The sequence below is a fragment of the Vulpes vulpes genome, chromosome 10 (genome assembly GCF_048418805.1).
Source record: "Vulpes vulpes isolate BD-2025 chromosome 10, VulVul3, whole genome shotgun sequence".
Classification (NCBI taxonomy): Eukaryota; Metazoa; Chordata; class Mammalia; order Carnivora; family Canidae; genus Vulpes; species Vulpes vulpes.
Genome location: NC_132789.1, coordinates 55,656,320 through 55,681,871, shown reverse-complemented (window position 1 = coordinate 55,681,871; position 25,552 = coordinate 55,656,320). Strand labels below are relative to the sequence as shown.

Below are 25,552 nucleotides of genomic sequence, written 5' to 3'. Positions count from 1 at the left end.
CCTTCCATATTTGAGGTTGGGATTCATCTTCTTCTCACTTAAGATATAGTTAGGTTCAGTTCAGTGGAAATACTTTGACAGAGAGCCAGAAGAGCCCCCTTCGAGGTGACTAGTTCTATCTCACTCCACTCCACACCTTGTATTTCATGCTTCAGCCCAAATGTACCGTGTTACATGCTACTCTTTTTCATCACAAAACCTCTTTTCTCTCCTATGGAATCCATACTCATTTTTTTAGCATCTATTTTAGGCCTCACCCTTCTCCAGAATGCCCCTCATCTCTCTAAATCTCAGTTTGGCTCTTTTCCCACAGCCTCCTTAGGCCCTATTCTTACCTGTGACATTCCATCTGTGACCCATATCACCTTCTCTGTCCTTCTCATTAGGCAGTGAGCTACATGAAGTAGTGACAATGTCTCCTCTATTTCTGAATCGCCAAGTATCCCTGGCGCCCAATACATAACCAATACAGAAGAATTGGATGATTTTATTGACAGTAAGGTAATTTCTATAGAAGCTGGAGGGAGACGAGCCTCTGAATGGAATCCCTAGGGAGAAAGACATTTATCCTAGACAAAGGTCCAAAAATGTCTCCTACAGACATTGTAAGTAAAGGGGTACTGTTTGCTGGGAACAAAGACTGTTGGAGTGTGCCAGAGAACTCAGGGCTGAGAACTGGAGCCTAAGTCTAATCTCATGCTTTGCATGGCTAAAGGTGATCGTATTCTAGTAACTGAGGCATTTTAAAACCAGGTTTCAGACTATCATTGATTTGATTCTTATAACTGGTGGTGATCTTCAAAACTGAAAGGATTTGAATCAAATGGGAAGGACTTCATTTCTGATTTCATGAGTCATTACCTGGAATTCCTAATTCTGTCTTTGGCAAGTCACCTAATGGAACCCAGTTTGTGAAAGGGCTTTGGATCCATGTTATGGACTGAAAGAGCATAAGAGACTCATCCTAGGCACGCCTGCATGACTCAGTGGGTTAAAGATCTGACTCTTGATTCCGGCTCAGATCATGATCACAGGTCATGATCTCAGGGTCCTGAGATAGATCCCCAAGTCTGGCTCTGTGCTCAGCAGGGAGTCTGCTTCTCTCCCTCACCTTCTGCCCCTCCCCCTGCCCAGAAGTGTGCACACTCTCTGTCTCTAAATAAATAAATCTTAAAAAAAAAAAAAAAGAAAAGAAAAGAAACTCATCCTAATATTCCCCTGATTACTTTGATTAAAGTTGACACTAAATAAATAAATGTGGATCCCTGACTGGTGATTCAGTGTAGTTTAGCCCTGTTCTACCTTTTGAATATGCCATGACTTGCTTTAGATAGGCAAGCATTTTATGACAAGCTGAGTTCAGTTAGTCTCTTAGGTTGCTGGGGGAAATTCTCCATGAAAAAGGTAATTTTATAAAATAGATGTACTAATGACCTAGATTCCTATGACTCAATCCACAGCTGAGCAGGTGAAGGACAAATGAGCTGGATGCATTGATCATCTTCCAAGGAAATGGCAAACCAAGTCTAGAGTCTGGTGCCCAAACTTATAGGGCTTTCTCTCCACAGCATTTGTCACCTAAGTGCTAGAAACTCTTGAATGCTTTACACTCTTATTTCACTTGTTTCTCACGGCATTTCACAACTGAGGAGCACAGGAGTGGTTCTTAAATAATTTTCCCAAGGCTACTTGGCTAGAAAATGGAGATGCTGGAATTCAAAGTTATGCAGTCTGGCTCAAGTCCTGATCCTGGTGGAATGGGAATCATATTCTTCACGAAATCTTTTTTTTTATCTTTTTGTCCAGCTCAGATGGTCAATGATATCATTATTATAAATGTGAGGCATTGCCATTTAAGATCTGAGGATGGAGGCTCCTGGCCTTTCCCCACCTAAGTGTTAGATACCCTTGCTGGAAAATCTTCTGCAGCTTTAGAAGTCATTAGGTGAAGGCCTCAGGTTCTTCAGAGCTCTACAGCGACTGGAGAAGCGGGGATACGTGTGCCATATCACAATAAGTTTCAGCATTGTTCTGGAGAAGATGCATCTCCCCCAGCACATGTTGGTGCTGTCGCGCAGGTGAGAAAGAGAATGGCTCCTGGCGAGAACCAGAGCAGCGGTGTGACCGAGTTCATCTTGGCAGGCTTCCCAAATCTCAACAACACAAAAGCAGAAGTGTTCTCTGTCTTCCTTCTTGTCTACCTGCTGACTCTAACAGGCAATGTGCTGATTGTTGGGGTGGTGGGAGCGGATGCTCGCCTGCAGACCCCCATGTACTTCTTCCTGGGCAACCTGTCCTGCCTTGAGATCTTGCTCACTTCCGTCATCATTCCCAAGATGCTGAGCAATTTCCTCTCCAGGCAACACACCATCTCCTTTGCTGCATGCATTACTCAATTCTATTTCTACTTCTTTCTTGGGGCCTCTGAGTTCCTGCTGTTGGCTGTCATGTCTGTGGATCGCTACCTGGCCATCTGTCACCCTCTGCACTACCCCTTGCTCATGAATGGTGCTGTGTGCTCTCGAGTGGCCTTGGCCTGCTGGATGGGGGGACTTGTCCCTGTGCTTGGCCCCACGGTGGCTGTGGCCTTACTTCCCTTCTGTGAACAGCACACTGTGGTGCAGCATTTCTTCTGTGACAGTGGCCCCCTGCTCCGCCTGGCATGCACCAACACCAAGAAGCTGGAGGAAACAGACTTCGTGCTGGCCTCTCTGGTCATCATATCCTCGCTGATGATTACTGCTGTGTCCTATGGCCACATAGCTCTAGCTGTCCTGCGCATTCCTTCTGTTTCTGGCCGTCAGAAGGCCTTCTCTACCTGTACCTCCCACTTGATGGTGGTGACCCTCTTCTATGGAAGTGCCATTTTTCTCTATGTGCGACCATCACAGAGTGGCTCTGTGAATACCAACTGGGCAGTGACAGTGGTAACAACGTTTGTGACACCGCTGCTGAATCCATTCATCTATGCCTTACGCAATGAGCGAGTCAAGGAAGCTTTGAAGGATATGTTCAGGAAGGTGGGAATAGGCTTTTGGGGGAATCTTCTTCTCGCTAAGAGTTTCAGTAAGAAGACAGTGAAGTGAAAGTGAAGGGAGTGTAATAACCAGTTGTGAGTCCAAGTCTTCTCTGTTGTCACTCTCTTTCCTATGCTTGTCACGGACATCACCAAATGACCAAATTCTGGAACCATGACAGAACCCCAAAGTCATCAAGCCTGCCATTCTTTTTCAAACAAAATTCCTTGATTCTATCTTATAAATAAATCCATTTATTATTGATATACATAATCAATTACATCATAAAATCCTCCAACCTGTGAGATCTTAACCTAAGGGTCCATGGTTACCAGGGAATCTAAGGATGGGCTTCAGAAAATCTGTTGCTGGGGATCCCTGGGTGGCTCAGCGATTTAGCACCTGCCTTTGGCCCAGGATGTGGTACTGGAGTCCCAGGATCGAGTCCCAGGATCGAGTCCCAGGATCGAGTCTCAGGATCGAGTCCCAGGATCGAGTCCCAGGATTGAGTCCCATGTCGGGCTCCCCGTCTGGAGCCTGCTTCTTCCTCTGTCTGTGTCTCTGCCTCTCTCTGTGTCTCTCATGAATAAATAAATAAAATCTTTTTAAAAAATCTGTTGCCTAACTAGAATTTAAATAAATTAGAAGGAAAAAAAGAAAATGTATAAGCCCCACTAGTATGCAAATTTTATGTGTTTGACTTAAATGCATTTGTCTGGGAAGAGGATCCACAATTTTAATCCAATTCTTAGAGAGATCTATTTGTGACCTTTGCCAAAAGTTAAAAACTGATTAAAGTTCTCATTAGAGTCTTTCAGTTGTTTATGGAAATCAATAATCTTAAGAAAATTGTCCTTATAATCTTAAAAATAAATAAAAGTAAAAGAGATAGATTGTGTATTTTTGTATACACTTCACAAAAAAAAATTGCATTTACTGTCAGGTGGAAATGAGGTAAAGCAAATTGAATAAGTGACTTACTCACGTCTCCACAGTAACCCCAGGTGTCTTTGCAAAAGCAGACCCAAGAGAAAGTTCATGAATAGTAGCATTTAATGTGATTTTCTAATTTGCACTGTATTACAAAGATGAACTAAAGACATCAGTCATTTTTCACTGGGTTGTGTCCCTTTCATTTGCCCACTTTTTACATTCTCATATCTGTTGTGTTCAATTTCATTTTGTTTTTAGTAAAATTGGACTGGGACTAAAACCTTTAATATCAAAGAATTCTGAATGCCAACTCTTGTTGTACCTACCAGGAACCAGACTTTGTGGTACATTTTATGTTCCTCACCAGATATTTGAAAGGAAGTGAGGATTTCTATCATATACACAAGTATGGACAGCACATCAACCTCAACATAAGGTTGCAAAATTGGCAAGCCGAGCGATTAGCATGCAAAGAGACAGCCATAAAGCTTCAGTGGGCACTGGAAATAGTAATGCTTTCATCTAATTCTATTAATAATACACACAAACACACACTAAACATTTCAATCCCCAAAGTATTTCTGAATGGAAACTAAAGGAATGAAAGGAATGACCAGCAGTTTGAAAGGGAAAAAGAACTCTTCTGGAGTGATCTAGGCGTGCTGCCCCGAGAGCAGATGAACTATGATTGCCTTACAAACTCCCTACTTTCACAGAACCTAAAAATCTGAAGCCAATCCCAGATGCTGGCCTAGGAGAGGAATTCCTATAACAATTTGTAATAACCCCCAAGTTTTAACAATAAAGCACATTAAACCATCTATTCCATCAGGAATTTTTTCTTCATCTTAATGTCAGAAGCACTTTGCACAACCGATCTTAGGCTCTTACTTAAAATAGTTTTGTTCTTTGGTTCCTCTGGGACTGCACTTGCCTGGTTTTCTCTCCACATTTCCAGCTACTTTATTTTGTTTTGCTGGTGCACCCTCTTCAATAAAGCTGTTAAATATTAGCTAATTGTAAAGCTATTCCTAGAACTCACAAATTAAGAGGAAGCTGAAAATAAGGATGTATTTCTAACACTTATAACAGAGCCCGGTCCACAGACTCTGCCCAGGAATTATTTGTTGAATGAATTACAGACTCATGAGCAGATGATAGCCACTGCCCTGAGACAGATGCTAGACTCAAGCAGCCAGCAGCTGGAGTGTTAGTCCTCATTCCCACGATAGGCCTACTCTAGGGACTATGTGAAACCGAACCTCTCACATACAGCTAGAGCGCTTATTTGCAGTGAAACAGTGAAAAACAATTTCCCTTGCAGCAATCAACGAATTTGTCTGCTTCTAGGAAAGAGTCATCTTTGAGAATTCTAAACTGAAGCTCTGCCATCATACTAAAAAGTTGTGCCATCTGGGGTTACCAGAGAGGAGGTGGTGGGTATAGGTGAAATAGGTGATGGGGATTAAGGAGGGCACCTTGATGAGCACCAGGTGATGTACAGAATTGTTGAATCGACATATTGTACACATGAAACTGATATAATACAACTATATTAAGATTAAAAAAGAAACAATAAAAAACAAATATTATGAAAAAACATTAAAACATTTATGTCATCTGGGAAACTGCAAGGTAATACATTAATATAAGCATTATTCTCCATTAATATTCTCAGGGCAGAATGAATATAACTTCTCTCAAGAGAGTCACAAGAAATAGTACAAGACTCCCTTAGATAAAGCTATCTTGAACACAAGTGCACAATTCCAAAATAAAAGCACATCCAGGGAATTTCATAAAAATTTAAGATTTTGTGCTTCAAAGACCATGGAAAAGATGTCACAGAATGGCAGGAGGTATTTGCAAATTATATATCTGAAAAAAGACTTCTATCTAGAATATATAAAGACTTCTTTTCTCAAAAACACAAAGAACATGAGTCAATTAAAAATGGGCAAAGGGTCTGAAGAGACATACAAAATTACACAAAGTCAGCAAACACATGAGACTTGACATCATTAGTCATCAGAGAAATCAAATGACACCACATACTCACTAAGATGGCTATAACGGGAAAGACATTAATAAGTATTGATGAAAATGTGAAGAAATGGAACACTTATACACCCCTGGTGTATAAGCCAGAAGACAAGCTGGGGGTTCCTCAAAAGCTTAAACACAGTATTACACATAACTCATCAATTCAACTTCTAGTTATAGATCCAAGAGAAACGAAACCGTTTGTGTCCACACAAAAACTTGTATACATATTCATGCAGCATTAGAAGGCCAAAAAGTAGAAACAACTCAAGTGCCATCAACTGGTGAATGGACAAATATCCATACAACAGAATATTACTTGACAAAAAGGAATGAAGTGCTGATGAATGCTACAACATGGATGAACCTTAAAAACATAATACTAAGTGAAAAAAGCCAGTCACAAAAGATGATGTATAGTATGATCCCACGTACACGAAATATCCAGAATAGGAAAATCTATATACAGAGAAAGTAGATTAGTAATTGCCCAGGGCTGCAGGAGAGGAATGGGAGAAAATGAGGAGTGACTTTTATTGGGGTACAAGAACTATTTTTGGAGTGATAAAAATGCTGTAAAATTGATTGTGGTGGTGGTTCAACTGCAAATATTCTTTAAAAAACAAAACAAAACAAAACAAAACAAAACATTTACCTGGGAGCATCTGGGTGGCTCACTGGTTGAGCATCTGCCTTTGGCCCAGGTGGTGATCCCCGGGGTCCTGGGATCAAGTCTTGCTTTGGGCTCTCTGCAGGGAGAGAGGGAGCCTGCAGGGAGCCTGCTTCTCCCTCTGCCTATGTTTCTGCCTCTGTGTGTGTATGTCTCTCATGAATAAATAAATAAAATCTTCAAAAAAAACCCACCACTTGCCTGTACATTGTAAGTGGGTGAATTGTATCAATAATTCCTATACTGCATGTTAGTCTTCATCCACTTATACTGGTTCCACTATGAATCCTAAATGATATACTTTCTCTGGCAACTGGCACCGTTTTCTCTGTTTCCCCATTATTTTGAAAAAGTGCCTTGAAGACAGAGACTGGGTCCTACCTGAGTTTGTTTTCTTGCCGATAAGAAGAGTACTTGGTAATTCAGAATACAGCAAAATCTCATCACATCATTTTTTGAAGGGACAAGTGACATAAAGGCTGAATAAATATCAAATAGCCATGTTCACTGGTGATTTGCGGGGGACTCTTTTGCAGGATTCAAGGCAGGGGGTGTCATGTTGATAACAGTGTAGAGTACTAGAGGCCCACATCAGCTCGCACAATCAACATTACTTAAAAAGCTGTTATACTACAAAAAAGCAACCAGGACTCTTTTTTTAAAAAATATTTCATTTATTTATGAGAGACACAGGCAGAGGGAGAAGCAAGCTCCCTGCAGGGGAGCCTGATGTGGGACTGGATCCCGGGTCTCCAGGCCCACGCGCTGAGCCAAACCCAGGCTCACCCAACCACTGAGCCACCCAGGCGTCTCACGACTAGGACTGTTGAGGGTCAACAGATAGACAATAAAAAGCCGGCTTAGACCCTTAAGAACTTCAGATAATATAACTATTATTTGGGTTCTGAAACCTACATCTGTCTCCCACCCAAGATCATCTTAAATCTCTTTCTGCTTTTCAGAACTGACTTCCCTTCTTTCACCTCCCTCCTCAGGCTGCGAGCTAGTCTCCTCTAATCTGTGCCTCCGGGCCTTTGTTCAGGTTCCTCCTGTCTTGCTTGGAAGCCCAGCCAGGATTCCTGTCCTCGCTTTGGTAATAGGAGGAGCAATGGTGCCCCCTTCACCTGCTCTAAAAACCCCTAAGAGTCCCTGACAACCCTAGGAACCTTTGCCCAGGGTTGAGAGCAGGGAAAGAAAGGACCCACTAAACAATCGTGAACTACTCCCCAAGGCCTTTGGGCCACGGGTGCGAAAGCTCTCGGTCTTGTCTTCCCAGCCAAGCCCCTGCAAAGAAGTCTTTGTCCGCATGCTCACACTTTCCCTCCTTCTTCAACCCACCCAGCTCCCCGTCTGCCTCCCCCACCTTTCTGCTGTAAATGCTGGTAAAGCCGTGCACAGCCCCAGGGGAGCCAATTGGCTGTGGGAGCAAGGGCCTGCTGGGCTTCCTCCAGGTCTCCCCGTCACCGGATGCCATTCTCAGCTTTTTACCCGGGTCATCACCAGGGCCCGTCCTTAAATGCTTTGCATTTGCTCTTCCCTGTGCATTCTCATCCAAACTAATGTTAACCGACACCTTGTGGCTTTGTTTTATTTATTTATTTATTTATTTTTTAAACTGCAGTCGACGCACAATGTGCCATTAGTTTCAGGTATACAACTGGCGGTTATGGAACTCCACACCTTATGTTCACCGCACGTGTAGCTACCACCTGCCACCAAATCTACAATTACTAGGTTTTCAATTCTTAAAATTCCTTTCTTCCATTTCAATCTTTCTGCTTAACCCCAGGACTTTGCACCCAGCTTCCTACGGTCCACCTCCCAGGGCAGGCTAGGTCCCCCGTGTTTCTGAGGACATGGAACTGCAAGTCAGTGCCGACTGCACTCTCTCTTTCCCCAACCTCCCACCACGGATCACAAGACTCTTTATTCTTGCCTGGCCACATGCCCCTCCAAGAAGGGGACCTCGGGGCAGACAAATATGACCGAGTGTGTCGGAAATCCAGTCCAGGGCTCCCCTGGGCCAGCGGCTTTGGAAGGGGAGAGAGCGCCAAGGCCGGCAAGTGGTCCCAGCGGCTCCAGGTTTGGACCCCTCTCCAGAGCGCAGTGGCCGGGCCGCAGGTTTGGGGCGCCCCCTCTGCAGCTCGCGGGGCTCCAGGTGAGCGAGCCCAGAGCCTGGAGGGTCCGCTGCATCCTCGCTGAAGGGCCAAGACGACTCTCCCCGCGTTGTACCGGGTCTGGGGAAAGCTGCACTGAAGGCCCTTCGGCTGGGACGGGTGTCTGTGCCCTTTGAGTCCCAGGGTCCCCAGGCCGCCACCTGCGACTGCAGGGCAGGGGGGTGGGGGAGTGTCCGGGAGCAAGGCCTGGGGCTCTGGCGCGGGCTGGAGCTGGCCCCAGCGGAGGACAAGGGCTCGGCCCTGCGGCCCTGGCGCGCCTCCGGGCGTCGCTGTGGCCCGTGGGACGCGCCCTGGCGAGGGGGGCACTCGTCCCCCCCCATCCTCCCCGCGAAGGGCCTGCTATGAACAGCCGGAGCGGCCGGAGCAAGGTGGTCCTGACGGAGGGGCCTGCGGGAGCCGAAGGGGGCTGCCCGGCCTCACCGCGCCCCCCGCTCGCGGCTGCGTCCTCCTTGTCCTTGGGTTGCTCAAGGGCTCGGGCGGTGCTGCAGTCCTTTGGCTCCAAGGGGGGAGGGAGAGGAAGGGGGGAGAAAAAAACCGAAGCCGCAGCCGGGCTCGTCCGGGATTTGAACCCGGGACCTCTCGCACCCAAAGCGAGAATCATACCACTAGACCAACGAGCCAGCCCTGCGGGTGGGTGTCCCTCGCCCGTGATGCTCAGATGCTCAGCCTTCCAGGAGCCGCGGCCGCTCCGGGGCGAGCCCAGCCGTCGCCTGCAGACCCCGCGGCCTCCCGCGCGCGCCGGCGTCGGAAGCACACGGAGCCGGCCCCGCGGCGGGCGTGTGCGTGGCCTCCGGGGCGGGGGGGGGCGCTCACGGGCTCAGCGCCGCGGCAACGCACGCCCCACGGAGGCCACGGCCGGTCACGGCCCGTCTCAGCCCCGGTCACGCCCTGGTCACGCCCTGGTCACGCCCCGGTCACGCCCCGTCTTGCCTCGGCTCGTCCCGGTCACGCCACGGTCACGCCCCGTCTCGCCCGGTCACGGCCAGTCACGCCCCGATCACGGTCGGTCGGCCCCGGTCTCGCCCCGTCTCGCCCCCCCCCCCCGCCCCGTCCCGTCCCGCCCCCTCTCAGCCCCGGTCACGCCCCCTCTCGCCCCCGTCCCGCCCCGCCCCCTCTCGCCCCGTCTCAGCCCCGGTCACGCCCCCTCTCGCCCCGTCTCGCCCCGTCTCAGCCCCGGTCACCCCCCCCGCCCCGCCCCGTCTCGCCCCCACCCCCCCCCCGCCCCGTCCCGCCCCCTCTCAGCCCCGGTCACGCCCCCTCTCGCCCCGTCTCGCCCCGCCCCCTCTCGCCCCGTCTCGCCCCCCCCCCCCCCGTCCCGCCCCGCCCCCTCTCGCCCCGTCTCAGCCCCGGTCACCCCCCCTCTCGCCCCGTCTCGCCCCCCCCCCCCCCCGCCCCGTCCCGTCCCGCCCCCTCTCAGCCCCGGTCACGCCCCCCCCCCCGTCCCGTCCCGCCCCGTCTCGCCCGGTCTCAGCCCCGGTCACGCCCCCTCTCGCCCGGTCTCGCCCCATCGCGGCCCGGCCCGCGCTCCGCCGTCTCTCTCCTCCCCTGGGCCGCGAGCTCTGGGCGCGGGCGTCGGGCGCCCCGAGGGCGCGGTCGGGCTCGGGAGGCGGAGGCCTGGGTGCGGCCGGGCGGGGCCGACAGCCGCGGGGCTGCGCTGCGCTCCCGCCGCGCCCGCCGCACACCCCGGACCCGGGGCGACCCCGCCGCCGTCCAGGAGCCGCAGGCGGGCGGGGAGGTGAACGCGCGTGCCCCCCGTGCCCTCTCGTGCCCCCCGGGCCCCCCGGGCCCCGTGAAGCCCCCGGCCGCTCCCCGCGGTCCCGGGCTCCCCCCGTGCGGGCCGTGCGGGTGGACGCGCCCCTGCCGGAAGGTGCTTCCTTCCCAACCACCTCCCGCCCCTTCGTGGTCTAAGGCTCCTCTAGATGCAGAAGCCGCGGGGCTGCAGGCTTTAAAACAAGGGATTGAACGGCAAAAATCTGGCTGTGGCCCGGCTCCATAGCTCAGGGGTTAGAGCACTGGTCTTGTAAACCAGGGGTCGCGAGTTCAAATCTCGCTGGAGCCTGAGGTGGGATGCTTGTTTTCCTGCCACGTTAGTCTCCGTTTTTGCCCACTTACTGCTACGGACTTGGAGGATTTAAAAAAAAGAAAGAAGAAAAGAAAAGAAAAAGCGCTGTGTGATCTTTCTGGGAACATCAGATCCTGGAGATCCTAGATATCCTAGGACAGAAACGCACAGAATCTGGGCCCCGGGGAACCCGAGGAAAAAGTGAGGTGTTGGTAATTTCCATTAAGTGAGAGAGGGGCCAGATTAGACAAGTCCTTGCTGGGGGACAGACGGGATGGACTGGCGGGGCCTACACCTGGCGTTTGCAGACTGATCGCCTTGCCCCCGGCGGCGTGGGGTCCCTGAACCTGCCAGCTGCGGCCAGCCGGCCCCGGGGTTCTGCTGCGCCCCTGGAGCAGGTTTTGGGGTGAATCCAGGCCGAGTGGGGCAGAAGCCAGGCCCATGCGGCCCGATCCGGCTTCCGCTCCGCCTGCATGCTCACTTTCTCCGACTCCCAGCCCGCGTCCCGGCCCCCGGCTGCTCCTGGGATTCGCTTTGTTATCGACCAGACTGTCTGGGGACTCGGGGAGCTTCCGTCCTGGTCCGAGCCCCGAGCACGAGGAGGCCGGACCTTCCCTGGCTGTTACCGCGTCCAAAAAGGCCTGTCCCCCGAGACGCTGGTGTCGCGCCCTTCGATAGCTCAGCTGGTAGAGCGGAGGACTGTAGAGGCAGGTGGCTACTGTCATCCTTAGGTCGCTGGTTCGATTCCGGCTCGAAGGAGCTGCCTTGCGTTTTGTCCCAGTCCCGATGGTTTTCTCCTCCCCACTAACTAGTCCCCTACCGAACTTCCAGAAAGCTTTCTCCTCCCACCCGGATGACCTGGATTCTATTTTCAGGCAACCAGAGAGCAGCTTTCCCCCCACCAAGAAACTAAATTTCACTTACCTTCTTTGTGATCACGCGGTAGACGTGGTTCAGTTTACTCGGAAATGTGACCTAATGGGCTTTCCTATTAGATTTCAATCTGTTACCTCCTCCTCTTTGGGTCCAGTTTACGTGGATTAAACATTGCTGTAACATCCCTCAACCCCTCAACACGAGATACCTGCACTTTTTCATAAGCCCGAATACTGTATATTAGAAAAATCAGGGCTTAAGGAGAAATACATTCGAAAAGCTGACCTTGGGAAGGATAAATACACAACAGAGGATGAGCAATGCAAAAAAGGCTAAATATGCACATGGAGCTGCTCCTTCATTAATAAGAGATAAATACTAATTTAAACAAGAGTGTATTGCTTCATCACCAAATTAGAAAATGTTGATTAATATTTAATATTAACCAGGATGTCGTGAGAAGGACATTCTTGTTGAATGTCACTATTTTCTGGAGGGCTCTGGGCATTATAAATCGGAAACCTTAAAAAGAAGATAGTCTTGGATCAAGTATGCTATTCTACTGCTATAAATTTATCATTTACACATGAAAAAAGGAAATACGGCAAAATGTAGTTATTTGTGGATGTTTTGTATTCATATTTTTATGTATTTTTTCCAAATATATCATGTGTATACATTAATAAAAAAGGGTTTTAACCTTACAAAATGAAGTCTAAACATATTCTGTGAAAAGTATGTCCACACAAAAACCACAATAAACTGTGTACATTGATGCAAATGGAATATTTATTCCGCATTAAGATGAAATGAGACATCAAGCAATGAAATGATATGGAAAGACTTTTAATGTGTATTACGAAGTGAAGAAAGCCCGTCTGAAAAGGCTACATGCTGTACGATTACAACTCTATGATATTCTGGAAAACGCAAAATGATGGAGACAGTAAAATGATCAGTGGTTGCCAGTGGTTAAAGGGAGGGAGAGATGCACTGGCAAAACTGAATTTGTAGAGCAGTGAGACTATTGTGTATGGCTCTAGAGTGTAGTGGTGAATATCAAAGTCATTATACAGTTGTGCATTATACCATGCACATAACTTATACATGTTATACATAAAGTGCATAATACAAAGAGTAAGCCCTAATGTTAGCTATGGACTTGAGTTGACAATGATGTACAAACGTATCTCACTAGCGCAGGATGTTGATGACAAGGAGGCTTGTGGTGGGGAAGATGCACGTAGATAGGAATCTGTGTTTCCTTATCCAGTTTTGCTGGAAACCTGGAACTGCTAGTCTTGGGTCAGGCTGCTGTAACAAAAATACCATTGTGGCGTAAGCCAATAATGTGTTGCTCACGGCTCTGGAGACTGGGAAGTGGAAGGTCCAGGTGCCAACAGCTTTGGTGTTGGACAAGCCCTTCTTACTGGCTTTGTAGACAGCTGCCTTGTCTCCGTATCCAGTGCACATGGCTAAGAGAGAAATCTCTCAATTTCTGAAAAAAAAAAAACATGGTCCCTTTTGTGCCATAGGTGCCAGAGATATTTCTTGGTGAGAGGTGGGTGAAAAGGAAAGGAATGCCGAAGAGAAGTCATCAAAGTGAAATGAACCGGGCCGGGGAGAAGGTGGAAGAGGATTTTGAATGAGGAGGGGGCGAGTCATAAAAAGGAAGACACAAAGGGAGGCATGAAAAACGCCCAAGAGTTTTAGGTTCTTGCAGAGTCCTGGTTCCCTCCTCCATTTATTTCATTCACTCCTCATGACACTGTTGGGAATCCTCTACCTTCAGGGGAGCTGCTTGCTCGAGTGCAGGTGTGCGAATGTAGGTAAGAGGGGCCCTAAGTGGCTGAAAAGTGCAATGGAACAGGCCCTCTCAGAGGAACCGCCAAGAGTCCTGGAATGTATGGTCTGCTCTCTCCCACACTCAATCAGGCCCTGCGCGGGAATTATAGTTGAGTGGGGTAGACACTGGGAAGGCCTCCGCGAGGAGTAGATCCACTTGAAAGGAGCAGGTCAGTGGTTAAGCCAACACCACTCACAGCACAGCCCCCTGGGCCCCATGCAAGGAGTCAGCCAAGAATCAGCCTGGAAGAGTTTTGGAATCGCAAACCCACCTGCAAGGTGAAATTCAGAATAACTGTGTACCTGCCCTGCCACCCGGGGTGCAATGATGCCTGAGTGAAAGTGGGAAGCCTGGGAAGCATGGGCTTTCGCATTCATTCATCATATTCAGTTAGAAAAGTAATGTAATTAAAACCCCAATCGGGTGTGTGCAGGTTATTTCTCGAAGTATAGAGCTGCGACTCCCATAACCAGTGCCAGCAGCGGGCTGATGGGGGAGGGGGGGCGGGCGGGCAGGGAATTTCCGGGAAGTCTTTCTGAGCAGCTTATGTCCACGCGTCGCCGTAAGAATGAATCCGTGTGAGTGTGGATTTTAGAAGAGGGAGACCGAAAAACTTCCCGATTGAGGGGACCCAAAAGCAGGGCCAAAGCCTAGCGGAGAAGAAGGTGCGCCGCCAGTACTAAGCCCGGGAGGGAGGATCAGGAGAGGGAGGATCTCCGGAAGGAAACAGCGCTGATTTGATTTGCAAATAGAGAAATCCGTGTCCCGTAGGAACTTTGTGATGGGGAAGAGGAATTTAACATAGCTTTTGGTACCTAGTCTTTTACCAGCTCCCCTTTTAACAAAGAACAGTGTTGGGGATTTCTAGCAAGATTAAAACGCTCTCCTGGCAGTGATGGGATTCGAACCCACGCCTCCGAAGAGACTGGAGCCTAAATCCAGCGCCTTAGACCGCTCGGCCACACTACCACAGCCTCGGGGGCTTTTTTCCATCTCTGAGTTACTTACCCATCGCAGCGTGCAGGCTCAAAATTCGGATTTTTTTCTTCTTCCGTGGTTAGAAGGGCTCCCCGCGCCGTCCTCGTGCACCCCGCGGACCCGCTCCCCCCGCCGTCCTCGTGCACCCCCCGCGGACCCGCTCCCCCCGCCGTCCTCGTGCACCCCCGCGGACCCGCTCCCCCCGCCGTCCTCGTGCACCCCCGCGGACCCGCGCCCCCCGCCGTCCTCGTGCACCCCCGCGGACCCGCTCTCCCCGCCGTCCTCGTGCACCCCCGCGGACCCGCGCCCCCCCCGCCGTCCTCGTGCACCCCCGCGGACCTGCGCCCCCCGCCGTCCTCGTGCACCCCCGCGGACCTGCGCCCCCCGCCGTCCTCGTGCACCCCTGCGAACATGTGCAAACGCAGGGAGGCAGGGTCCGCCGTAGTCGCGCACCTGGAGAGGGGCCACAGTATAGTCGCCGGTTACCCGTGTGCGTGTCCCAGGAAGGCTGTGCCTTTTCTTTGACTTGGGTGATAGGACGCAGGGGTCGTCCGCCCGGCAGCTTAGTGCAGGTGGAGGACCGGTGAGGAGCCCGGAGCTGAGCCCTCGGGCGGCGGGGAGCGAGGCCGCAGCTCGGACCCCGCGGGAGCAATATCGTGAGCCCGGGACCTCGGGGGGCGCCCCCCCTCCCGCGCCCCCCCCCCACGCCGCCCGCCTCTCCTGGCCTGAGGCCTCTCCGAGGCGGTTCCCCAAGGCCTGGGGGCCTGCGGTTGGGTCCTGTGAGCTTCTGTCCTCGCTGCCCGGGGCGGGGCAGGGTGGGGGGGGACAACGAACAGAAGCGAAGTTCTAGAAGAGCTGCTTGGAAATGGGGCGCAGAGAGCATCAGGTGGACGTAGAGGGTCGTGGGGAAGTCGAGCCAGAAGGTTGGGCCCCAAAGGAAAGGGCCTGGATGGACCCAGGTCACAGGTGGGCTCTTGGGCGCCAGGACGGCTACCTGCTGGGCCACGGCCTCTCCAGCCTCCCCTCACCCCTCCTTGCAGACAAGGTATTAAGTCCCTCCTTTTTGCCTTCTGCTTTCCTCTCTCTAGTTCTAGAGCTCCCTGGGCACAGACGGGTGTCCACCCTCTGCTCCAGGCAAGTCCCTTTCCCTCCAGAAGCTCCCGGAATCAGGAGCCAGGCACAGGCTTGGAGGCCGTCAGCAGGGAAGGCCAGTGGGCACCATCCAGTCTCACAGGATGGTCAAAGGTGTGGCTTCTGCGCCCTACACCCTGGAGGCAGAGGGATTCAAACCCCTGTAGCCAGCCCTTTGGGGTGAAGGGTAGGACTTCCAAAGAATGTCACTTTGTGTTTCAGAATCCTCAGAGAAAAGTGAGTGTGAGCAGCCCGCCTTCAGCAGCACACCAAAGTTTTTGCCGCTTAGGAAAGACTAGGTTTTGTGTAACCACCTCAGTATGATAAGGAAGCATCAGTCACAAAGGGATAAAACAGGGGTTTTTTATTACTTCAAAGAAGTGGGGAGGAAATGGAAAGGGGAAAGGTCAGTGGAGGGGCCTGGCTGGCTTAGTGGGTGGAGCATGTGGCCCTTGATCACAGGGTGGTGGGTTCAAGCCCCAGATTGGGTGTGGAGCCTACTTAAAATTTAAAAAATAAACAAAATATTGGTTGAACTATTATGCCTCCTACTGAGCCAGACAAGGAACTTGGACCCATTAATAGGTCTTGGGAAGGCCTCATTGACACTTTTGATGAGCTCCCAGATGTGATTATATAGGCACACCTGTGTCTGTGTTAGGGCACATACACATTTGAATAAACCACAGTTTCTGTAACTATGTTTTAACCTAAGACAACAACAACAACAGAGATTCTCATAAGATAGAAGTGACCTGAGCCCTTCTTCATCAGGCCCTAAAAAGAAGCAGTCGACTGGAAAGAACCTGATCATTACAGCAGAGCTCCCTTTGATGCTGAGATGCCGCATGTTCCGCATCCAAACTGACCTATGCGAAAGCACGTTCTTATCAGGAGAGAAAGTACCACACTTTCCCGTACCTGGCTGAAGTGTCTGGCCCCTTTCTGCACATGCTGTAAAAATCTTGCTGAAAATTAAACACTAGTAAATAATAGGTTCCTTTTGATGAATGTAGCAGATAGTCCTTTCAGCATTTATTGAGTCCCTACTTTATATTTAGCTCCTACGTGGTCTACATGCTAATTACATCATCCGTCACAGTAGTGCAGAGTATGGCGACGTGCTTTTACTTGCAAGTTTTCTAAAGTAAACGTTCAAAGGAAAGGAGAGGAGGGTAATCACTTTCCTCATTTTCAACAGGGAGAATCAAGCCTCTTATTTTTAATTTATATTTTTTCCTTACAATGTTCATCAGCTCAGGAAACCAACCTACTATTAAGTCAGACTTACCAGAAGTCCGGCCACTATCTCTAATAACAGTCCAGGGGGCTGAGCAGGAATCCTGTAACAATCAGTCCCAAGTGGCCAAGACTTGATTAGTAACTGACGGCTTTCCTAACATTTGTTCCCAGAGCAACCAAAGAAAACCAACCATGGCCCCTAACCAATCACATAGGACACCTGCTTACAGATGGGCTGTCTACAGCTTCCCTGCGCCAAGAGTCTTCACTCAGCACTCCCCGAAGCCGCCTTCTTGTTTTCCCCTATAAAGCTTTTCCACTTTTCTGTCTGCCTCGGAGTTTCTGCCCAAACTCAAGTGATGATGACTGACTTCCTTGTGACAGCAAGCTCTGAATAAACAGCCTTTGCTTGCTGTCGTTTAGTTGGTCTTCATTTATTTCCACACTAGAGTTAAAATTTTGCCAAATCAAAAAAGTTAAGGGAAGATGGAAGAAATACAGACAAATAAGGAAAAAAGTAATGAAACACAATCCTAAGACGCCTAGCAGGAGTCAGGTGATTCTAGAGAACTTCTAATTGGCCAGAGCACCAGGAACATGCCTTTTTCATGTTCTCCCCTGGAATGGGCTAGAGGAATGGGTTCTGAGACCCTCGAGTCAGGCCAACCCAAGTAAGCCGAGGGCATCGCGTGGCTGGAAACAGGAGAGCCCTTGATGTAAGGTCCCGGGACAAGCTCCAGGGGGAGGGGATAGGCCGCGTGCAGACCGAGCCTGCTGGGCAGACGTCTATTTATCCTGGCATGTCCCTGATGCCGGTTGTGGGCGTGGACCTGGCTTCTCCTCTTGGAAAGCTCCTTTGAGCCTTTTAAATTCCTTTCAGGTGTGTGGCCAGCAGGGTACAGTCACGGGGGGGGGGGGGGGGGGATGCCCGTGCACGCAGGGAAGAGAGCTTGCTGAGCTGCACCTGTCGCTAGGTGCAGAGGGATGCCCATGCCGTGGCCTCCGAGGTTTCCACCAGTAAAATGCCCCCCATAGGTCAGTGGGGTACGGCGACCGAGCCTGGATTCCCCAGAGCAGAACTGCTGGCGATGGGTCCCCACGGCGAAGGCCCCGGTGGGGCCTCAAAGCCCCAAGGACCAGGAGCAAGCTCTTGCCCTCGCAGGCTGCACCGACTCAGGCCTCCCACAGAGCAGGCCCAGCGTCCGCAGGTGTTCACCTCCGTGTATCTCGGGGCTTGTCCATGTTCTAACTGAGGCCACGCGGCGAGGACTCATGGGACAGGAGGACCCGGAGCTGCCTGCAGCCTGACCTGGCGTCAGATGGGGTTTCCACCTGGACCAGCACTACATGGCCCTTGGCCCTCCAAGTAGGCTCTAGTCGCTGTTTGCAGAGTTTTCTGTACGGACGGTTCCTTCTGAAAGCTTCCCCACGTAGTCATTCCCCAACACAGAGGAGTCAGTTCAAAGCCTTGCAGTTCCCTTGCACACGGGGGTGGGGGGGTGGGGGGGGTGGGGGTGGGGTGATATCGTCTGACAGAGAAAGACTGAGGTTTGAGCACCAAAATAGCGTTGGGAGGAGCAGCTGTTGCCAACCCACAGAAGATGCTATCACCCCCTCTGCCCTGAACAGGTGCATATGTCATCCCATCTGAGGACAACATCGGGAGGCTTCTCCCTGACTCATCCCTGAACCAAGAATATCTGCCACGAATGCCTGATTTTGCCGATCTAGAGATTTCTCTTCCTTAAAAATGCGTAAGGTCAGTGGCATCATGTTTGACCTCAGCACAGCTGCCAGGAGAACTGCAGGTGGTGTCTTCCTGTGGGATATGAGCTCTCAAATGTGGGGTGACGATCTAGGGGAAGCCAGTGGGGCCTGAAGTGAGAGAACTCGCCTGAAGCAGAACAAAGGAGGTGGAAGCTCATCGAATACACCTCAGGGGAGCCGCGTGCAGGAGAGCAAAGGACAGGCTGCCTTCAAGGCCCAAGGTCAACGGATGGACCGGGGAACGGATGGAATGTTCCATTTCTGTGACTGTGCCTGGCTGTGGGTAGCCCATGGTCAGTAGGGCCCCTGGATACTCCGACGTGGGTCACCCGATGGGCCTGTGTGGGTACCGCGGGTCCTTGGGTCTTGGTCAAGTCTCCATTGCTCAAGCCTATCGCCTGAGGGTGGCCTTGACACTGGAGACCCAGGGCCTTGGTGCCTCCACGCAGCCAAACCCAAAGGAGTCATGGAAGGTTCCTGGGCTTGTCATGAGAAACAATTGAAGGACAGACAGACATACGGCACAGCGGGTGAGCGGGGCCAGCAGGGAAGTTTTTTAAGGCACAAGATATGCTCCTGGGATATGGGGGCGAGAGCAGGCGAGCGAGCGCTGTGTCCAGGGAGTTGGGTTTCTCTCTTTTACCTGCAGCTGTTAACTAGGGGGTGGAAGTTCATTAGTTGGGGCGAGCAGCAGGTTTCCCACTTTTTCTTCCTGAGTCAGGGGTTTCCTGTCTTGGCCTCGCCATCCTGGGCGCACGTCTGGTCTGGTCCCGCTTCTTGGAGAGCGCGGCGGGCACAGGCCTCTGGCCTTCCTGGAGGCTGGCATGGGGCCCTGCTTGCTGACCTCCCAGATGTTGTGTTGGGCCCCCGCCCTCGGACACAATGGGTCATAGGCCACAGAAGCCTTGCGCATTTCTAGGCCTCGGACAAAGCAAAACATCAACAAATGGTGCTGGAGCAGGTGTGTGGGCAGAAAGCCTGAAGCTTACTGAACAGATTTGCTTCGCTTTTTGGGGGGTTGCATGAATCGGGGCCTTTTTCCTCATCCGTGATGATGATATTTGCAGTAAGAAATAAGTATAAGATTTTAATTTTCAGTTTCTGCTCAGTAGCTTATATAAAGAAGATTTTCAGAGTGAAAATCCTTTTTAAGAAGTTATATTATTTTCATGCCCAACCTGCACGTGAATCTGCGCATGTGTTTAAGGCAGGGTCACACTCTTCCTCCCCAATACCCGTTCCCCCCACTGCCTTGTCCCCCTAAATCCTCGGGGGGGGGGGGGGGCGGGGAAGCAGTAGCTCCAAAGGACACACACACTTGCGGGGCTCCGGATCCAGCAAGGACAGCCCCGCCCTGGACTCCTGTTCACCCTGCGCAGAACTGGGCGGGAGGAGCCCCAGGGCCGGGCCCTCCTCCATCGGTCCTTTCTGGGCCCAGACGCGCGTGTTTCCGGGCGAGAGACCACAGGGCGGCCTGGTGGCGGCTCTTCTCAAAACGGAGTCTTCCCGAAGAGTACACGGGACGGAGGAGGGCCCGAGCTGGAGGCTGGGCTTCGGGTCGGCCGGGCCGGGCTCCCCGCCGCGGCTACAAGGGGCGAGGACGAGCAGCTACGCGGGAGGTGGCTCCATAGCTCAGGGGTTAGAGCACTGGTCTTGTAAACCAGGGGTCGCGAGTTCAAATCTCGCTGGGGCCTGCGGTCCTTTTTTCCTGCGAGTCGCCTGGGGGCCACTGGCCGGCAGGACCGCGGGGTTCCGGGCCGCGCCCCCGGGGCTCCACCGCCCTCCCCCAGCCCCGCCCACGGGGACGCCCGGGCTCCGGCAGCGGGGCCGGCCTTGAGGCGGGGGCGAGCCCGGGCCGCAGGGCGGCTCGTTGGTCTGGGGGTGTGATTCTCGCTTAGGGCGCGAGAGGTCCCGGGTTTAAATCCCGGACGAGCCCCGTTTGGCGGCGCCAGCCCGCGCACGCCTTCTCCGTCTCTGCGGCGCGCGCGCGGGGTGGGGAAGGGATGCGCAGGGGACGGGGCCTGCCCTGGGCGCGGGCGCGGGTCAGCGTGTGAGGCGCCAGCCTTCCAGCGAGGGTGACCTGTGGCTGACCTGAGGCCACATCACAGTGGCTTTACTTTCTCCCTTGCCCTCCCTCCTCCCCCTCCTCCTCTTCCCCCTTCCTCTTCCCCCGCTCCGTCCTCATTCTACTCGTCTCCACTGGCCTTCTGTCTCTCAAACACAAGGCCCTGTTTCCTGTTCTAGACCTTTCCCTTGCTATTTCCTCTTCTTGGGATATTATTTCCGCAGATATTCCTATAACTTCCTCTTCAATTCCTTCTGTGCTCAAACGTCACCTCTTGAGACAACGTGCTTGATCACCTTTTCCAGAACAGCCCTCCACCGTCACTATTCCCTACGTTATTTTTTCTTCGCAGCACTTAATCATTTGACAGGATTACGTACATTCGTTTTTTTCCTTCTCTTTGCCGCTATTAGGATATGAAGCCCAGAAGGCCAAAGGTTTCATTATGCTTGCGTCTGTGCCCTAAGCACTCACCACCGTGTATGGGATGTGGTGGGTGATCAATGCGTGAATGAATGAATGAATGAATGAATGAATGAATGAATGAGTGAATGCGTGAATGAATGAGTGAATGAATGAATGAAGGCATTCCCGGACACACCTGCCGGCCTCCGGAAGCCACGACCCCATAACGTGGCGTTGGGGCCTCTGGGCGCACCCTGCGAGCCGGGCTGCGGGCTTCCAGGGACACAGGCTTCCTCGAGCGTCCAAGCCCCGGGGTGAGCCTCCCCGCACCTGCGGACGCCACTTACCAGGATCGGTAGCGGTGATAACGAGACTTTTTAATTTTTTAGCCAGACTCCCACGAAGGCTTCTTTGCTCTCTGAGGTTTCCTGTACAGTGTGCGTCCTTGCTCGTCCAGCCTGCGGTGGAATTTCAACCCCGATGGGCGAAAACAAGGCTAGGCCTGTGCTCTGAAATGTGTTGGGTACGTGCTTAAGGCACGGGAACACGCGGGCGGTGGAGCGCCGGGCTGTGCGCGGAGCACCTCGCACGTCGCTGAACCTGCACCGAGGCTCCCGGGAGTCGCGCGAGGAGGTCGAGGCACGCAACACGAGCCACCGGCCTGGGCCGCACTGTGGCGGGAAGCGGAGCCCCGGGGCCCTGGGCCGGAGCTGTCCCCGCAGGTGTCCCCGCAGGTGTCCCCGCAGCCGTCCCCGCAGCAGCTCCCGCAGGTGTCCCCGCAGGTGTCCCCACAGCCGTCCCACAGCCGCCCCCGCAGCAGCTCCCGCAAGTGTCCCCACAGCCGTCCCGCAGCCGTCCCCGCAGGTGTCCCCGCAGCCGTCCCGCAGCCGTCCCCGCAGCAGCTCCCGCAGGTGTCCCCGCAGGTGCCCCCGCAGCCGTCCCGCAGGTGTCCCCGCAGCCGTCCCCACAGCAGCCCCCACAGCCCCCCCCCCCCGGCACAGCAGCGCAAGGCCTTCCGCGGAGGGCACCGTCCTCTGCCCGGTGACGTCTTACAGGGTCCCCAGGCCGCTCTGCGGTCGTGCGGCCGGCGGGCTTCCCGGCGGCGGCGTCCCTCCATCCTCGACAGCCCGGCGGTGTCACTAACAGGCCAAGCGGGCCACACCCGCTCTCCGGTCGAGTGGAGGGCGGCGACGCGCGGGTTGCGGGCGGAGGGTGTGCGGGGCCGGCGCCTGACCCCGGGGACCAGGGCCCCGCGGCGTCGTTAGGAACCCGCGGCGGGATCACCGCCTTTCCAGGAACAATGGCGTGCGGAGGGAGGGAACCCGGGGAACCCGCAGAGCAGCGCGGGCCCCGCTGCCCAGCAACTAAAGAAAGCCGCGGAGTTCGCGCCCCGACATGGCCGCGCCGCAGCGACCATCGCCATCCGTCACGGGTGGGTCAGAAAAAAGCGGATGGCAGCGGTGGGATTCGAACCCACGCCCCCGGAGAGACTGGAGCCTTAATCCAGCGCCTTAGACCGCTCGGCCACGCTACCTGCCGGCCCCGCCGGCGGAGGCGCACTCCCTAGCCTTGTCTTCCCCGCCCGGCCCCGCCCCGGCCCGCCCCGGCCCCGCCCCCGGTGCCCAGGCCCCGCCCCCGGCCCGGTCGGTCTGTCCGCGGCTCTCCGGGTTCTTCCCTGGCCGCCCCTTCGCTGGTTTCCCGCGCCTGCTTCTTCGGGGCCGCAGGGCTTGAGGCCGGCGGAGGGAGCCCCGCGCTCCCGGAGCCACAGACTGGGCCGCCCGCCCCGCCGGGCAGCACCGGGACCCGTGGCTCCGCGGGGGGGGGCGCGGGGGGCGCGTTCCCTGAGCCGAAGGCGGGGCCCGGTCCGCCGCGCGCGGAGCCCCCGGAGCCCCCCGCGCGCCCCTACGCTGGGGCCTCCCGGCACCGCCGCGGCATCCCTGGCTCCCCCTGCAGCGGAAGCGTGCGGGGATCGTCCCCTTCGGGCCCGCGGGTTCCTACAAAAGACCCGTAGCCCAAGGAGCGCCGCCTTCGGGAATCTGCGCGCGGGCGCCGCGGTGCAGGCCCCCCCGCCAGGCCCCACCCCACGCCCGCGGCGGGGAGATGGGCCTTGCAGGAGGCCGCGGGCGCCGCCAGAACTGCCTTTACTAAACGGAGGAAATGAGCGGCTGGGCGTGCAAGGCTCGTTGGTCTAGGGGTATGATTCTCGCTTAGGGTGCGAGAGGTCCCGGGTTCAAATCCCGGACGAGCCCTGTTTTTCTGTCGGGAGCCTGTGCACCTAGCGATGCAGGACCAGCGGGAGCACCTGTGCGCCGGGGAGCACCTCGATGCAGGCACCTGTCGATGCAGGACCAGCGCCCCGGGGAGCCCCTGTGTACAATGGTGTACCATTACTCTTCAGATGGGTGCACTTGGCGTGAGTGACTCGGACCAGATGCCATCACGTGTAATTCACACAGCGTTTCTTCTACGAAGCCACTGTTTGTAAGATCGACCATGAGTTCTCTTCTGTGGCTTCTTGTGATGACCCAAAGTCGTGCATTCGGGATGGGGCACGGGGTATTTTCTATCAATCGTCTTGCGTAACCCTCGATTTCCGTCCACTGCCATCACGGGGGCCCTCCCTTGGGTGCTGGGACCCCCGAGGGTGGCAAACACAGAGAGGCGTCTCAGCACGCAAGCCAGGGCCCCCTCAGTCCTTGCAGCGGGGCCTTCCGGGGACCGTGTGCATGTGGGGCTGCCACCCCCCAGGGACACACTGAAACAGGGCGCCCAGGCCTGCGCACGCCAGGCTCACCTGCTGAGCTTTGTCCCCATTCGCTGGCCTGCGATCCTACCCCACACCAATTCAATGGGACTCTGGGAGGAGAGGCCTTTGGCCTTTGTTTATTGGTTATTTATTAAAAACTCCCGGCTCTAATGGGCTTCGGGAGCTACAGATGCTACCCATGGCTCTCCGGGTCACGGCGGGAGACTGTGCCCCGTACCCCAGTCACCCAGGGCATCCTGTATCCCATCCGCCCCCCTTACAATCCCCCCTCCATCCGGAGCTTCATCTTCCCTGGATACTGGATATGGTCTGTTCTGGGTGCAAACCGGAGCCAAATGTAGCCTCTCTGTGAACCTCCCTGCGGCCCAGGCCCCGGAAACAGGCCCTGCTAAGAGTGGGGAGCTCCGGAAGAAAAGGGGCGGCCCAGTGGATCAGCTTGATTTCGGGGGGCCAGGTGAAAATGTGCGTGCCTCTCAGTCCTCACGGAAAGGACTAGACCCCACAGGATGCCCCCACACACTCCCTACCTGCTGGGCACTCGGTGCTCACAGCTGCTGGAGGTGCCCGACTCACCTGATGAAGGAGACCTGGGACCTCCCGGGCTGTTCCACGTGTCTCTCAGCTCTGGGGCTGAGATCGAATTTCTGGCACCTCGTCAAGATTTGCGAGAAGTCCTAAATAATCCTGGGACCCCCAGTAGCCCTCCACACCGCCCTCAGCCCTTCACCAGGTGACGCTGGCCGGACACTGAGAATCTCTTCAGTGCCCATGGCCTTCTCACCGCCTGCAGCAGCCCCGCCGGAACCTGTGCTGCTGCGGCAGCCCTGACGGGGTCTCCGGTTGGCCTCGTGCCCCTCCGGGCCCTGGCGGGGTCTCTGGCTGGTCCTCGTGCCCCTCCAGGCTGTGCCCACAGAGCGGAGCAGCCTTGTAACCTAGGCCGGAGCTGCTCACTGCTCAGCTTACAAGCCCCTGTGTCTCCATGTCACTCAGCGCAGCATCACAGCTCCTTGTCGTGGCTTTAAAAATCTCCAGGGGTTTTGCTGCTTCCTGCCCCCCCCCCCCCCCCCCCGGCTCCCGACCTCTCCGGGCACCTGCTCCTTCCGCTGGCTGCGTTCCCACGACGTTAGCCGCGAGTACGCCTCTCGGGTTCCCACCCCAGGGCCTTGGCACATGCCCTTCGCTCTGTCTTGCATCTTCTCTCCCTGTCACCCGCATGGTTCAGCGCCTCACTGCTTTTAAGCCCCCCGCCTAGATGCTGCCGCCTGCTGGAGGGGCTCGTCTGACCCCCACATGGAATAGCCCCCACCCTCCTTGTTCTCTGTCCCCCTTCCTCTGAGTTTCCTCTTTGCACAAACCACGCCTGACTTTGGCTCCTGCCACTGTGGCTCTTCTTTCTTTTTTTTTTTTTTTAAGATTTTATTTATTTATTCATGACAGAGAGAGAGAGAGAGAAGCTGAGGGAGAAGCAGGCTCCATGCAGGGAGCCCGATGCGGGACTCGATCCCAGGTCTCCGGGATCACACCCCGGGCCGAAGGTGGTGCTAAATAAACCACTGGGCCACCAGGGCTGCCC

General features: G+C 54.0%; 1 protein-coding gene and 7 non-coding genes across 8 annotated transcripts; 5 read left to right on the top strand and 3 right to left on the bottom strand.

Annotated features, from left to right (window-relative positions):
* The first annotated feature begins 2,090 nt into the window (after nt 1–2,090).
* On the top strand, nt 2,091–3,086 carry OR6S1 (olfactory receptor family 6 subfamily S member 1). Its single transcript, XM_025992083.2, has one exon. It carries the CDS (start codon nt 2,091–2,093, stop codon nt 3,084–3,086), a length of 996 nt encoding a protein of 331 aa, XP_025847868.2.
* A 6,302-nt stretch (nt 3,087–9,388) lies between these two features.
* On the bottom strand, nt 9,389–9,460 carry TRNAP-UGG (transfer RNA proline (anticodon UGG)). The gene has a single exon. It is a non-coding gene; the product is annotated as a tRNA-Pro (tRNA).
* A 1,366-nt stretch (nt 9,461–10,826) lies between these two features.
* On the top strand, nt 10,827–10,899 carry TRNAT-UGU (transfer RNA threonine (anticodon UGU)). The gene has a single exon. It is a non-coding gene; the product is annotated as a tRNA-Thr (tRNA).
* A 671-nt stretch (nt 10,900–11,570) lies between these two features.
* Nucleotides 11,571–11,661, top strand: TRNAY-GUA (transfer RNA tyrosine (anticodon GUA)). The gene is given in 2 exon segments: nt 11,571–11,607; nt 11,626–11,661. It is a non-coding gene; the product is annotated as a tRNA-Tyr (tRNA).
* A 2,850-nt stretch (nt 11,662–14,511) lies between these two features.
* On the bottom strand, nt 14,512–14,593 carry TRNAL-UAG (transfer RNA leucine (anticodon UAG)). Its single transcript has one exon. It is a non-coding gene; the product is annotated as a tRNA-Leu (tRNA).
* A 5,770-nt stretch (nt 14,594–20,363) lies between these two features.
* Nucleotides 20,364–20,436, top strand: TRNAT-UGU (transfer RNA threonine (anticodon UGU)). Its single transcript has one exon. It is a non-coding gene; the product is annotated as a tRNA-Thr (tRNA).
* Nucleotides 20,437–22,664: 2,228 nt separating this feature from the next.
* Nucleotides 22,665–22,746, bottom strand: TRNAL-AAG (transfer RNA leucine (anticodon AAG)). Its single transcript has one exon. It is a non-coding gene; the product is annotated as a tRNA-Leu (tRNA).
* A 643-nt stretch (nt 22,747–23,389) lies between these two features.
* On the top strand, nt 23,390–23,461 carry TRNAP-AGG (transfer RNA proline (anticodon AGG)). The gene has a single exon. It is a non-coding gene; the product is annotated as a tRNA-Pro (tRNA).
* Nucleotides 23,462–25,552: the final 2,091 nt, after the last annotated feature.

Coding starts and splice junctions, on each gene's coding strand:
- OR6S1 (XM_025992083.2), top strand. CDS start 2,091: ATGGCTCCTGGCGAGAACCAGAGCAGCGGTGTGACCGAGTTCATCTTG.